The sequence below is a fragment of the Amphiprion ocellaris genome, chromosome 14, assembly GCF_022539595.1.
Source record: "Amphiprion ocellaris isolate individual 3 ecotype Okinawa chromosome 14, ASM2253959v1, whole genome shotgun sequence".
NCBI lineage: Eukaryota > Metazoa > Chordata > Actinopteri > Pomacentridae > Amphiprion > Amphiprion ocellaris.
This window is the reverse complement of record NC_072779.1, coordinates 26934102-26948050: the sequence shown is the minus strand read 5'-3', so window position 1 is coordinate 26948050 and position 13949 is coordinate 26934102. Positions and strand designations below refer to the sequence as shown.

Here is a 13949-nt window from a genome sequence, read left to right as displayed (position 1 = left end):
CAACCATATCTATACAGATGATGGTGAAAAAGTACCATCTTCTGAGCAAGTGACCACAGTATGGTTTGGGGGGACTATGTCTGCTTTAGGTCTCTCAGAGCTGCATGTTGTGCCTCAAGTAACCACTATTAATGAACAATATTATACCAACAATACTCTAGAAAAGGTACTACTTCCAGTTTTGGCCAGAAGGAAAAAACCAGGGCCTGTGACTGAACAGACGTTCAGAATTGGTATTTACACAAGTGGCCAAAATTGTTGGTACCCCTCGGTTAATGAAAGAAAAACCCACAATGGTCACAGAAATAATTTAAATCTGACAAAAGTAATAATAAATAAAAATTCTATGAAAATTAACCAATGAAAATCAGACATTGCTTTTGAACTGTGGTTTAACAGAATTATTTGAAAAAATAAACCCATGAAACAGGCCTGGACAAAAATGATGGTACCCTTAATATTTTGTTGCACAACCTTTTGAGGCAATCACTGCAATCAAACGATTTCTGTAACTGTCAATGAGACTTCTGCACCTCTCAGCAGGTATTTTGGTCCACTCCTCATGACCAGACTGCTCCAGCTGTCTCAGGTTTGAAGGGTTCCTTCTCCAGATGGCATGTTTCAGCTCCTTCCAAAGATGTTCAATAGGATTTAGATCAGGGCTCATAGAAGGCCACTTCAGAATAGTCCAATGTTCTCCTCTTAGCCATTCTTGGGTGTTTTTAGCTGTGTGTTTTGGGTCATTATCCTGTTGCAAGACCCATGACCTGCGACTGAGAGCAAGTTTCTGACACTGGGCAGCACATTTCTCTCTAGAATACCTTGATAGTCATGAGATTTCATTGTACCCTGCACAGATTCCAGACACCCTGTGCCAGATGCAGCAAAGCAGCCCCAGAACATAACAGAGCCTCCTCCATGTTTCGCAGTAGGGACAGTGTTCTTTTCTTGATATGCTTCAGTTTTGCGTCAGTGAACATAGAGCTGATGTGCCTTGCCAAAAAGTTCCAATTTTGTCTCGTCTGTCCATAGGACATTCTCCCAGAAGCCTTGTGGCTTGTCAACATGCAGTTTGGCAAATTCTAGTCTGGCTTTTTTATGATTTGCTTTCAACAATGATGTCCTCCTTGGTTGTCTCCCATGAAGTCCACTTTGGCTCAAACAACGATGGATGGTGCGATCTGACACTGATGTACCTTGACCTTGGAGTTCACCTTTAATGTCTTTAGAGGTTGTTCTGGGCTCTTTTGTTACCATTCGTATTATCCGTCTCTTTGATTTGTCATCAATTTTCCTCCTGCAGCCACGTCCAGGGAGGTTGGCTACAGTCCCATGGATCTTAAATTTCTGAATAATATGTGCAACTGTAGTCACAGGATCAAGCTGCTAGGAGATGGTCTTATAGCATTTACCTTTAACATGCTTGTCTGTAATTTTCTTTCTAATCTCCTGAGACAACTCTCTCCTTTGCTTCCTCTGGTAAATGTTTAGTGTGGTACACACCATGTCACCAAACAGCACAGTGACTACTTGTAACCCTTTAAATAGGCCGACTGACTGATTACAAGTTTATAGACACCTGTGATGCCAATTAGAGGACACACCTTGATTGAACATCTCCCTATGGTCACATTATTTTCAGTCTTTTCTAGGGGTACCATCATTTTTGTCCAGGCCTGTTTAATGAGTTTATTTTTTCAAATAATTCTGTTTAAACCATGGTTCAAAAGCCATGTCTGATTGTCATTGGTTAATTTTCATAGAAATTTTATTTATTATTACTTTATTCAGATTCAAATTATTTCTGTGACCATTGTGGGTTTTTCTTTCCTTAACCGAGGGGTACCAACAATTTTGTACACGTCTGTATGCAAGGTGGTGCCCCTGCTCACACTGCCCGAATGACTCTGCAATGGTGTTCTGAGAATCTACCTGGCTTTCTGCGTAAGGAGGAATGATTACCAAACTCCCCTGACCTCAGCCCAATTGAGAACTTAGTCCACCACCAACCACCATGAAGCCATGGGAGTGGGAGAACCATGCACACTCAAGAACCTCAAACATTTCATGCCTGAAAGACTGAAAGCTGTGATCAAAGTGAAAGGGGGAAATACTGGTTACTGAATAAATTGATTATATTGCACATTCGGTATTTGAGCATTGTTTTTCTGGGGAGAAAGAACTTTTGGGACATGGTGTATACATTTGATTAGAGCTGTCTGACTTTCACTACACCATCATAATGGCCAAAATATTTCAGTGTCTATAGAACATTTGAAAAAAAATACATTATCAGTCAAGTTCATCTTTAACTTTGTTGTGTCTTTCGTCTCTTTTTTTGGCAAATGAATTACACTCAAAACACAACTACAGGGAGGTGACAAGAGAGTCTATAACCATAACTGTTCTATATGTTGTTCCTGTGTTGGAGCTTCAACCAGATAGTTACTGGTGCTGGTTTATTTATAATATTATCATATGTGTATTACTAGCATGATATCCAAGTTTAATATTGCTAAATATACCAATTATGTCAATATCGGTATATTGTGACACCCCTAATTCAAACAATATATGGGGAAAGGCAGAAAATATTCATCATTTTCTAAACTGAATAAATGAATGTGAAAATTGAAACAGAGGGTGTTGCATCTTTCTATTCAATGTGTCTGTGCACCTGGCCTACTTTCTACAAAGCCTTCAGTAAAGACTACACACTGTTATTTTTAGTCTTACCAGCAGGCCATTCTCCTCCCTCAGAGTGGTACAAGTCTTCTCCAACTCATCGAGGGCTCGCAAGAGTTCAGAGTTCTGACGCACCAGGAAACCACATTCAGTACCATTCTGACAAACAAGTACAACAAAACAGATGCAGAGTTTACCAACTACTGTCTTATTTTGTTTTCATCAATGTAACATCTCTGTATTTCTTTATAAGTAAAAAAGAGAGGTTCATTTTAATATCCGCAAAATTGGTTAAATCACGTTTCATCTCTAAGTAGCAGCAAACCTTGTCTGCTGTCAGTGTTAACATAGTGCTATCTAATACTGCTTGACAAATGATAGCCCATTGAATAGGCTTTACATTAGACCAACTCATTCAGTCTACAACTGGCACTGAACACCTATTATAACACAGAAACTCAGCAGAAGAGGAAAGAGAGCTCAGCTCTCACATTGCATTATAGATAAACAGACGAAGAGGAGGCAAGAGCAAAATGACAAGATGTGATCCTATGAAATGATACAGAAAGTATTCAGGCACATAAAACTTTTACTTATGTTTTTATGTTGGATATTTAGTTTCTGATTTTTCTATTAATCTACAAGACCTGATGACACTCATAACTAATTTTCGTCTCCTTTTTAGATGTCGTGTCAATTGAACAACAACACCAATTAACTGTGACATTTCTTAAGAGATTTCTGATTAAAGCTATCCCTCTCAAGAACATTGAGTTAGTTGCTTCAGTGCTTTTTTGGACCAGTTGTGAGAACAGATGAACCTTTACGTCACTTCAGTTCCACTTCACCGATGCATTAATGATGACCACGTGGTTAAAATGTGTTAATGAGGTAATCAAATACAGTAAATTGGAGAAATGGCTTCAGGTGTACATTGCAAAAGCTGCACTTTACAGCAATAAACTGTGATAAACATGTATTTGGTTAGAAATAAAGAACAGTTTCCCAAACAAATACTCCAAACTGATGTATATTTCATGATTGCAGTCAATTGTCATGCTCTTTCTAAATACACATCATACGGTGTAAGTAGCACTTGGTGTTACACAAATTAGCTTGGTATCTTCTGACCGCTACATTAAACAAAGCAGTAGTAAATGTGGCAGATAGTCAATGCGGTGATCAAGCCTGTCATGGGTGTTTCGGCAGCCATGTGGAAGAAGCCTTGAAGTGGTGGCAACCTCAGATTGACATTCTTTTAAATGGGTTGTGCCACTCAGCTTCTATGTTAGAGATGGTCTAAATTATCTTTAGAAAGAAGCTTTGAGAATACACCTGCCACACACAAATTTGATGTCTGCAGTGAGAGCAGATGGACAGACAGTACGAGCAGAAAAGCTGAAAGAGAAGGGATGGTTTGTCCTCAGAGTAAAACATATTCATAGTCACCTAGGCTGACTTTGGCAGCTTACATATTATGAAAAAGCAGTTGCTATTTTAAGTGTTACTGTTGGATGATACCTGAGGCAGGCCTGACTAGTGTGAAACAGTCTGCATGTCACCACCCACAGGTACTGTAATTCCCAGACAAAAGAAGGTTCAACTGTCGTAGAGCACATATCTCAGTAGGAAGTACACAGATGGCTCCACTTGTGGAACACTAGAGAAGGTGTTCAGATGTGCACCATTATGTCTACGCAACACTCTTGGGATCTCATTACTAACCTAAAATGGCCCTCTGTCACACTGACAATTTTGTAGCAGTATAAAGACTGACACTAGATTAAACATCCCCACGACATGGTGCAATATTAAAGTCATGTGACCATCATCTTCACTGTGTTGTCTTGGTAACTGCAGATGATGGGTGATCTGGCGGCTCCCTGGAGGGTTTTTAAATGTACTGTACCTGTTATTGAAGTCAACACTAATGACCAGCTGTTTACTAAAGTGGCAGCTGAGGCTCCTGTGTGCTCATCCTTCAGGATTATCATGGTGGTAACACTAGATATCCTGTCTGATTATCTAGTCGATGGGTTACAAACTAGTGCCAGAAAGACCATATGTTTTCAGGGTGAGACCATGCAGACCAGCAGACGCCATATTCTGACTGAAATTTATACATGATCTGTTGAGGAAAATAATTTCCAAGAAAGATGGCTTACGTGTGTCATAATTTTAACAATTGAGGGATTAGCTATAAACACAAAATCTCTGCAAATAACTGCAGTTTACCAAAATAAGTGCATGATTTAGGAAATGTCCAATTCCATCTAAACTAGTTGTTAAAAGCTTGCAGTCACAGCAACGATCTGATCACTATTCATCACTGCAGGCAAAAAAGATGCATCGTGGATGACATTTATAATCCATACAGGTACTGAATCAGCAGGTATATTCTCCTTAAATGCTCTCCTTAGGCACAGCCTGGCATGAGCTTAAGACAGTGTAAAAAAACTGTCATGTCATTATTCGGAATAAGCTTGAGTGTGCTTCAAATAATTCACAAGGAAACTGCTGAAGCTGTTACACCACATCACAAGTTATATCTGTAAGATTTTTGTGAAGGCAAACTCTGTTTTTAATGCTATTTATGGATGACATTTTTTCTGCAGCAGCTATTAAATGTATTGACATTCAGTATTTTTTTACTTTATACATTAGCTTTTATTTTTAATCTGTCATTTCATTGTTGGACTCACAAGAAGCATTCACAAGACAAACAACTATAACAGTAATCCAGCACACTTTTATCTCACTGATATCTGACTAACCATTTATTCTTCATTCACTTTATACAGTGTCAGATCTCTATGAAGGGACTTTAAAACAAATCATCCTACTGCTACTGAAAATGACAAACAAGGCACCAGTCATTTTGCACAGAGATGAGTTTTTATAGGTTTAAACAACAACCAAAGAATGACATCAATATTTTCTTTTCTTTTTTTACAGAGCCAAAAGTAAGGAAAATACAGGAGTAAGGCAATTAGAATTACTGATGTGCAGCTGTATGACTCTGACAACCAGTCAAATAGCAGTTTATATCTACATTTGTCCACACCTGGCATTTGAATTTTTGCAAATAAAATGCCATCACTTTATTCACATTATTCATTATTATTAGGTTGGCCTACAGCCATTCCCACAGAGAGCTGAAGAGGGGCATCAGAGAGGCCAAGCGCAAATACCAGCAGCGCATTGAGGCCCACTTTAAGACCAACGACTCACACAGCATGTGGAGAGGTATCAAAGCCATTACTGACTACAAAGGCAGTGCACCACCGACTAGCAGCGACGCCACGCTTCCAGATGCCCTGAATGCATTTTTTGCGCACTTTGACACCCTCTCCACCAGTGTACCAGTCTTTCCCATAGCACCACCAAACCAGGTGTCCACTCAAGTCCTGCAATAACATGAGGTTAGGTCAACGATGAAGAAAATCAACATCACCAAGGCAGCAGGACCAGACGGGGTGCCGGGCCGGGCCCTGAAGGCATGTGCAGACCAGCTAGCAGGCATGTTTACAGACATTTTCAACCAGTCCCTACAGCAGGCTGTAGTCCCCACATGCCTTAAGTCCACCACCATAGAGCCCATGCCCAAGAAACAGGCAGTGAAATGCCTGAATGACTACTGCCCAGTTGCCTTGACACCAATAATAATGAAGTGCTTTGAGAGGCTGGTCCTGCATTACATCAAGGACACCATTCCTGCTGATCTGGACAGCCACCAGTTTGCTTATAGAGCAAACAGTTCAACGGAAGACGCCATCTCAACTGCACTGCACACGGCCCTGTCCCACCTGGAGGGTCCCAACACCTATGTTAGAATGCTTTTTGTCGATTTTACATCAGCATTCAACACAATCTCCCCCATAAACTGATAACTAAGCTTGGCCATCTGGGACTAGACACCACAATCTGCTCCGGGATCCACAGCTTTCTTACCGGCAGACCACAGAGTGTCAGAGTAGGAGAGGTGACATCATCCACCCTCACATTGAGTACAGGTGCACCTCAGGGCTGCGTCCTCAGCAAGGCCCTCATCACCCTTTTCACACATGACTGTACCCCCATCCACCCCTCCAACACGACTGTAAAGTTTGCTGATGACACCACCATAGTGGGATTAATATCTGACAACAATGAGACCCACTACAGGGAGGAGGTCCAGCGCCTGGTCAGCTGGTGCTCTGACAGTGACCTGGTGATGAATACCACCAAAACAAAATGGACCCCCCACCCCCCACCCCCATAAATGGAGAGGAGGTGGAGAGGGTCAGCAACATCAAGTTCCTGGGTCTCTACATCACCAGTGATCTCACATGGACCGCCAACACCTCCCACTTGGTGAAGAAGGCTCAGCAGACACTTTTCTTTCTGCGGAGGCTGAGAAAGGCCAAGCTCCCCTCACAGCTTCTCATGAACTTCTACAGGAGTACGACTGAGAGCATTCTGTGCTACTGCAGCACAGTCTGGTTTTCCAGCTGCACAAGCTGGAAACAGAAGGGACTTGGCCCGTGTGGTAAAAACTGCACAGTGGATTGTGAGTGCACAGCTTCCCAGCCTGGACTCTGTCTATGCTAGCCGGCTGAGGAAAAAGGTCAGCAGCATCGCCAGAGATCCCACTCATCCTGGACACAGACTGTTTGTCACCTTTCCATCAGGGAAAAGATTCCGGACATTAAAAACAAAAACCAGCAGACTGCGAAACAGCTTCTTCCCCAGAGCTGTTGCCACCATCACACCCACCCCATACAGACATTCCCCCCTCCCGGCTCATCTGTGCAATAAGAACTCTATTTCAACACTTGACCACTTTATCAACACTGACCACTTTACTTTGTATATAGTACTTTAGTTCTTTTTATTTTTTTTGAAGGTAACTTTATTGCTTTTTCTATTAATACAAGAAAAGTATAGTACAAAAAAATGAGAGTACCTCATATTACACCAAACATGGTGAACAAACATTCCCACACGGTGAAGACAGCAGAAAAAAAAAAAAAAGGAAAAACCCTGGTAAGCAAAAATGAAATCATAGAAGATAAGTATGAAGTGTAGAGATATGTAACAATAAAAAAAAAAAAAAAAAAAACATACAACATCATTGAAATCTCAAATTGACAATTGAGGGGGTATGTAAGCCGATATCCAGGTATTACTATATGGTGTTTGACTGATACCAAAAGTCAAGTCTGGTTCTTTCTAGGAATGTCTGACCAAATAAGTCCATGAAGACCCTTCTGTAGGGTCTGCGCACTCCCCATACCAATATAGTTCAAAAATGGGTTCCAAGTATTATAGAATAATAGAGGTTTGTCCTTAAGCCAGTAGGTCATTGCTTCCAGGGGAATAAGTTCCATTATTCAATTCAATTCAATTCAATTTTATTTATATAGCGCCAATTACAGTCAAATTGTCTCGAGACGCTTTACAGAACCCCATATGCCTGACCCCCAGAGCAAGCCAAAAGGCGACAGTGGCAAGGAAAACACCCTTTTAACAGGGAAAAAAACCTCGAGCAGAACCCGGCTCTAATGTGGGGGGACCCATCTGCCTGCTGGCCGGGCGGGTTGAGAGGGACAGAAGAAGTGGAGAGGTAGAGATAGAGGGGTAGAGGTACAGATAGAGGGATACAGATAGAGGGGTAGAGATAGAGAGGTGGGGGGGTGGGACACAAGGACCATAAAACACAGCCACACATCTGAAGCATCCAGCATCCAGCTCTGGGACCAGGGACACTCGGAGAAAGGACACAGAAAGAAACAGAGTGAATGTAATGCAATAATGGTATATATAGTAAATACATAGGTAGTTAGAGAAGGGCTCAGTGCATCAAGAGAGGTTCCCCAGCAGCCTAGGCCTATAGCAGCATAACTAGGGGCAAACTAAAGGGACGTCAAGAGGGGAAGTCAGTTGTGCAAATGAAAACACCAGCTCACCCCGTCAGGGTCACCCAGTCAGCCCTAACTATAAGCTTTGTCGAAAAGGAAGGTTTTAAGCCTGGTCTTAAAAATAGAGAGGGTGTCCGCCTCCCGAACCCAAACTGGGAGCTGGTTCCACAGGAGAGGTGCCTGATAACTGAAGGCTCTGCCTCCCATTCTACTTTTAGAGATTCTAGGAACAACAAGTAAGCCTGCAGTCTGAGAGCGAAGAGTTCTACTAGGGTAATATGGTACTATCAGGTCTTTAAGATATGATGGAGATTGGTTGTTAAGAGCTTTATATGTCAGAAGAAGGATTTTGAATTCTATTCTAGATTTAACAGGGAGCCAATGAAGAGAAACCAATATAGGAGAAATATGATCTCTCTTGCTAACTCCTGTCAGTACTCTGGCTGCAGTGTTTTGGATCAGCTGTAGATGTTTCAGAGAGCTATTGGGACAACCTGATAATAAGGAATTACAGTAGTCAAGCCTAGAAGTAACAAATGCATGGACTAGTTTTTCTGCATCACTCTGAGACAGGATGTTCCTGATTTTCACAATATTTCTCAGGTGGAAAAAGGAAGTCCTACAGATTTGTTTTATGTGCGAGTTAAAGGACATGTCCTGGTCAAAGATAACACCGAGGTTCCTCACAGTAGTACTGGAGGCCAATGTAATGCCATCCAGAGTAACTATATGCTTTGAAAGCAATTCTCTAAGATGTTTGGGGCCAAATACAATGACTTCAGTCTTGTCTGAATTTAGTAGTAAGAAATTATAGGTCATCCAGGTCTTTATGTCCTTAAGACAATCTTGCAGTCTAGCTAGCTGATTAGTTTCATTTGGCTTCATAGATAAATACAATTGAGTGTCGTCAGCATAACAATGGAAATTAATACAGTGCTTCCTAATAATGTTGCCTAAGGGAAGCATGTATAATGTGAACAGTATTGGTCCTAAGACAGAACCCTGAGGAACTCCATCATTAACCCTAGTATGCTCAGAAGAGTCATTGTTGACATGCACAAACTGGAACCTGTCTGATAAGTAGGATTTAAACCAGTCCAGTGCTGTCCCTTTAATGCCAATAGAATGTTCTAGTCGCTGTAATAAAAGTTTGTGGTCGATTGTATCGAATGCTGCACTAAGGTCCAATAAAATAAGTATAGAGACCAGTCCATTATCTGACGCTATGAGAAGGTCATTAGTAACTTTCACCAGAGCTGTTTCTGTGCTATGATGCACTCTGAAGCCTGACTGAAACTCTTCAAACAGGCTATTCCTTTGTAAATGTTCATATAATTGATTTGCAACTGTTCTTTCCAGAATTTTAGAGAGAAATGGGAGGTTGGAAATTGGTCTATAGTTGGCTAAAACATCTGGATCTAGAGTGGACTTTTTAAGTAAAGGTTTGATTACAGCAACCTTAAAAGCCTGTGGTACATAACCTGTTACTAGAGAGAGATTAATCAGATCTAACATTGAGGAATTAATTAAAGGTAAAGCCTCCTTGAACAGTCTAGTTGGGATAGGATCTAAAAGACATGTTGATGGTTTGGATGTAGAAACTATTGAAATGAGTTCAGAGAGATGTATGGGGGTGAAAAATTCTAAATATCCATCTGGTCTTACAGCCAATTCTAAAGTATCTGTACTCGATGATACATCTGTGACGTTTGCAGGAAGGGCCAGATTAATTTTTTCTCTAATCGTAATAATTTTATTTGTAAAGAAGCTCATGAAGTTGTTACTGCTCAAAGCTAAAGGAATACAAGTTTCAACAGAGCTCTGACTCTTTGTCAGCCTGGCTACAGTGCTGAAGAGAAACCTGGGGTTGTTCTTGTTTTCCTCTATTAAAGATGAATAATATGTTGTCCTGGCATTACGAAGAGCTTTTTTATAAATTACTAGACTTTTTTTCCAAGCTACATAAACTTCCTCTAAATTAGTGGAGTACCACTTCCTTTCCAGCTTTCGGGACGCCTGCTTTAAAGTCCGCAGCTGGGAATTATACCAAGGAGCAGGTCCTCTCTGAGATAGAACTTTCTTTTTTACAGGTGCAACACTATCAAGTGTTGTACGCAGTGAGGCTGCAGCATTATTAACAATATAATCCGCTTCTGTGGGGGTAAAATTATAATATTTCCCTTCCATTATATCAGTAAGTGGTGCTGGACTAAATAGAGAGGGTATTATTTCCTTGAATTTAGTCACCGAATTGTGAGACAGACATCTACTGTAATGATATTTATTCTTAACTCCTATACAATCTATTGTTGTAAATTGAAATGTTATCATAAAATGGTCAGAAAGAAGAGGGTTCCGGGGAAATACTGTTAACTGTTTGATTTCTATGCCATAAGTCAGAACGAGGTCAAGGGTATGATTAAAACTATGAGTTGGTTTATTTACATGTTGAGAAAACCCAATTGAGTCTAATATTGAATTAAAAGCAGTCGTAAGGCTGTCACTGTCCACGTCAACATGAATGTTGAAGTCACCCACAATAATGACTTTATCTGAGCTGAGCACTAAATCAGATAAAAAGTCTGAGAATTGAGATAAAAACTCAGAGTAAGGAGCAGGAGGACGATATACAACAACAAATAAAACTGGTTTCTGAGCTTTTAAATCTGGATGAGAGAGACTGAGAGTAAGATTTTCAAATGAACTGTAACTAGGTTTAGGTCTCTGGTTCATTTTTAAGCTAGAGAGGTAAATTGCTGCCACTCCTCCTCCTCGGCCCGTGATTCGAGGAACATGACAGTTAGTATGACTAGTAGGAGTTGATTCATTTAGACTAACATATTCTTCCTGCTGCAACCAGGTTTCAGTCAAACAGAACAAATCAATCTGGTTATCAGTTATCAAATCATTTACTAACAGAGATTTAGACGAGAGAGATCTAATATTTAACAGACCACATTTAATTGTCCTGTTTCTTCGCTCAGTTGAAATAGTGGTATTAATTTTAATTAGATTTTTATGGTTACTATGTCTTTTGTTTAGTTTTGATTTGCTTAATTTATTGAATTTTGGTGGTCGGGGGACAGACACAGTCTCAATAAAGCTAAGTGATTTACTGGAGGGTGACAGCTGAGAGGAAACTGCAGAGAGGTGTGGAAGACTACAACTCTGCATCCTGGTCTGAACTCTGGGTTGTCATGCTTTAGGATTTCTAATAAAATCAGCCATATTTGTAGAAATGAGAGCTGCACCAGCCAAAGTGGGATGGATGCCGTCTCTCCTAATCAGACCAGGTTTTCCCCAGAAAGAACTCCAATTGTCTATAAAGCCAACGTCGTTTCATTATACCCCGTAACCACTGTGAGAGCTTAGGAGGTTTGTCAGAGATCCACTGAAGTAGGATACACCGTCTGGCACTAAACAGAAGAACACTGAGCAGTCTCAGCATACAAGGTTTTAGGTTCAGTGCCGGATGTAGTCCAAGGATTCAGGACATCGGAGTGAGCTCCAGGTCTTTACCAAATATGCTGGAAATTTCGTTGCCAACCTTGCTCCAGAAATTTTGAATAGAGGGACAATCATAGATGCAATGGTAGTATGATCCATCTGAAATCTTGCATTTATTACGGTATTTAGAAAGTGTAGGGTTAAATTTATTCCGTAGCACTGGTGTAATCTGGAGCCTATGGGCAATTCTGAACTGAAATTCCTTAACTTTTTTTGGTGGACAAACAGCCAGATGAGCTCAGCCACACATTACCCCACTCATCATCTGAGATTGTTACCCCCAGGTCGGCCTCCCAGAGCAGTTTAAGATGACCAGTGCCCCCCACTGAAGGAGACAGAGTATTGTAGAGCTTGGTTATCAGTTTTCGGGGTTCAGGGTCTTGCAGTACCTCTTCTATAGAAGAGCGAGAGAACCCACCAGGATATAACCTTACTTTTGAAGAGACAAAGCTACGGATCTGCAAATACCTAAATAAATGTCTGGAGGGGAGGTTGTGTTGTTCAATTAGCTGGTTAAAAGATTTGACAGTGCTATCAGAGATTAAGTCTCCTATAGTACAAATACCCTTCTCAGACCATAAGAAAAATGACCTGTCTTCAAGGCCAGGGGGAAAATCTGGGTTTAAATGAATAGGAGTGAATAGAGAGAGAGAATCCTTCTGAGATCCTATTTTATTAAAAATTCTCCAAACCTTTAATGTGTTTTGGAGGAGGAGATTGGCCCTTACTGTGTTTGCCACCCATTTTTTAGAAATATACAAAATATTACGAAGAGGAATTGGATCCAGAGGGGTGGCCTCAATGCTAAGCCAAGTAGATCGGGGATCATTCCTAAACCATTCCCAGAGATAGCGGCCGAGGCAAGCCAATTGATAATATTTAATATTTGGCAGTGACAACCCTCCCTCTCCTTGGCGAAGTTGTAGTTTTTGTAATTTCAATCTGGCCCGTTTGTTCCTCCACAGAAAGGAAGATAATGAACTATTTAGGATAGAGAGTGACCTTCTAGTCAGAAGAACTGGGACCATTTGGAACACGTAGAGCAGACGAGGAAGTATGTTCATTTTAAAAAGATTTACCCTACCTATAAGAGATAGTGGAAGGCTTGTCCAGCGTGCCAGATCCTCTTTAATTTTACGGATTAAAGGTATAAAATTGGCTTTATAATGACCAGAGAGGGATGGAGTTATATGTATACCCAGATAGACGAACCCAGAAGGAGACCATCGAAAGGGGACAGCGCTAGAAGAGGTCGAGGGGGTATGAAGGGTGAAGGGCATAGCTTCTGATTTCGAATAATTAAGAGGGATATAGAGGGAAATGGTGTGCTTTTGAGGACCTATAGTAATGCCAGCCACCTGAGGGTCAGTCCTTATCACCTCTGCTAAGGGCTCAATAGCGAGCGCAAACAGGAGAGGAGAGATTGGGCAGCCCTGGCGAGTGCCGCGCCCAACTGCAAATGTGGGAGATTTCCAACCATTTGAAATGACGGATGCACGAGGGGAGTCATATAAGAGAGAGATCCATTTGATGAAGCTATCTCCTAAATTAAATTTAGAGAGGACCCTCAGCAAATATGGCCACTCGACTCTGTCGAAAGCCTTCTCGACATCGAGAGAGACTACAAAAGCTTTAGTTTCCAAATTGGTGCCATATTGAATAATATTCAGCAGTCTCCTAATATTATTACAGGCATTGCGTACTAAAATGAAACCGGTCTGGTCCATCGAAATAAGGTCTGGGAGGACGTGCTCTAATCTTCTAGCTAAAATTTTTGCGATAAGTTTTCTATCTACATCAAGCAAAGCAATTGGTCTGTATGAGGAGCAATCCTCTAATGGTCTGCCCTTCTTCAGA

At 41.0% G+C, this 13949-nt stretch overlaps 1 protein-coding gene across 18 annotated transcripts in view; it reads right to left on the bottom strand.

The window, feature by feature from the left end:
• LOC111567935 (RIMS-binding protein 2) overlaps positions 1-13949 on the bottom strand; it is a 112448-nt gene that overhangs the window by 52075 nt on the left and 46424 nt on the right. For 17 of the 18 annotated variants that reach the window (XM_035947709.2, XM_035947712.2, XM_035947713.2 and 14 more), the window contains one exon: positions 2737-2844. The exons of the other annotated variant lie outside the window; for it this stretch is intronic. In XM_035947709.2, coding sequence (XP_035803602.2) covers positions 2737-2844 — 108 coding nt within the window. The remainder of the gene's footprint in view (positions 1-2736; positions 2845-13949) is intronic. 18 annotated transcript variants of the gene reach the window in all.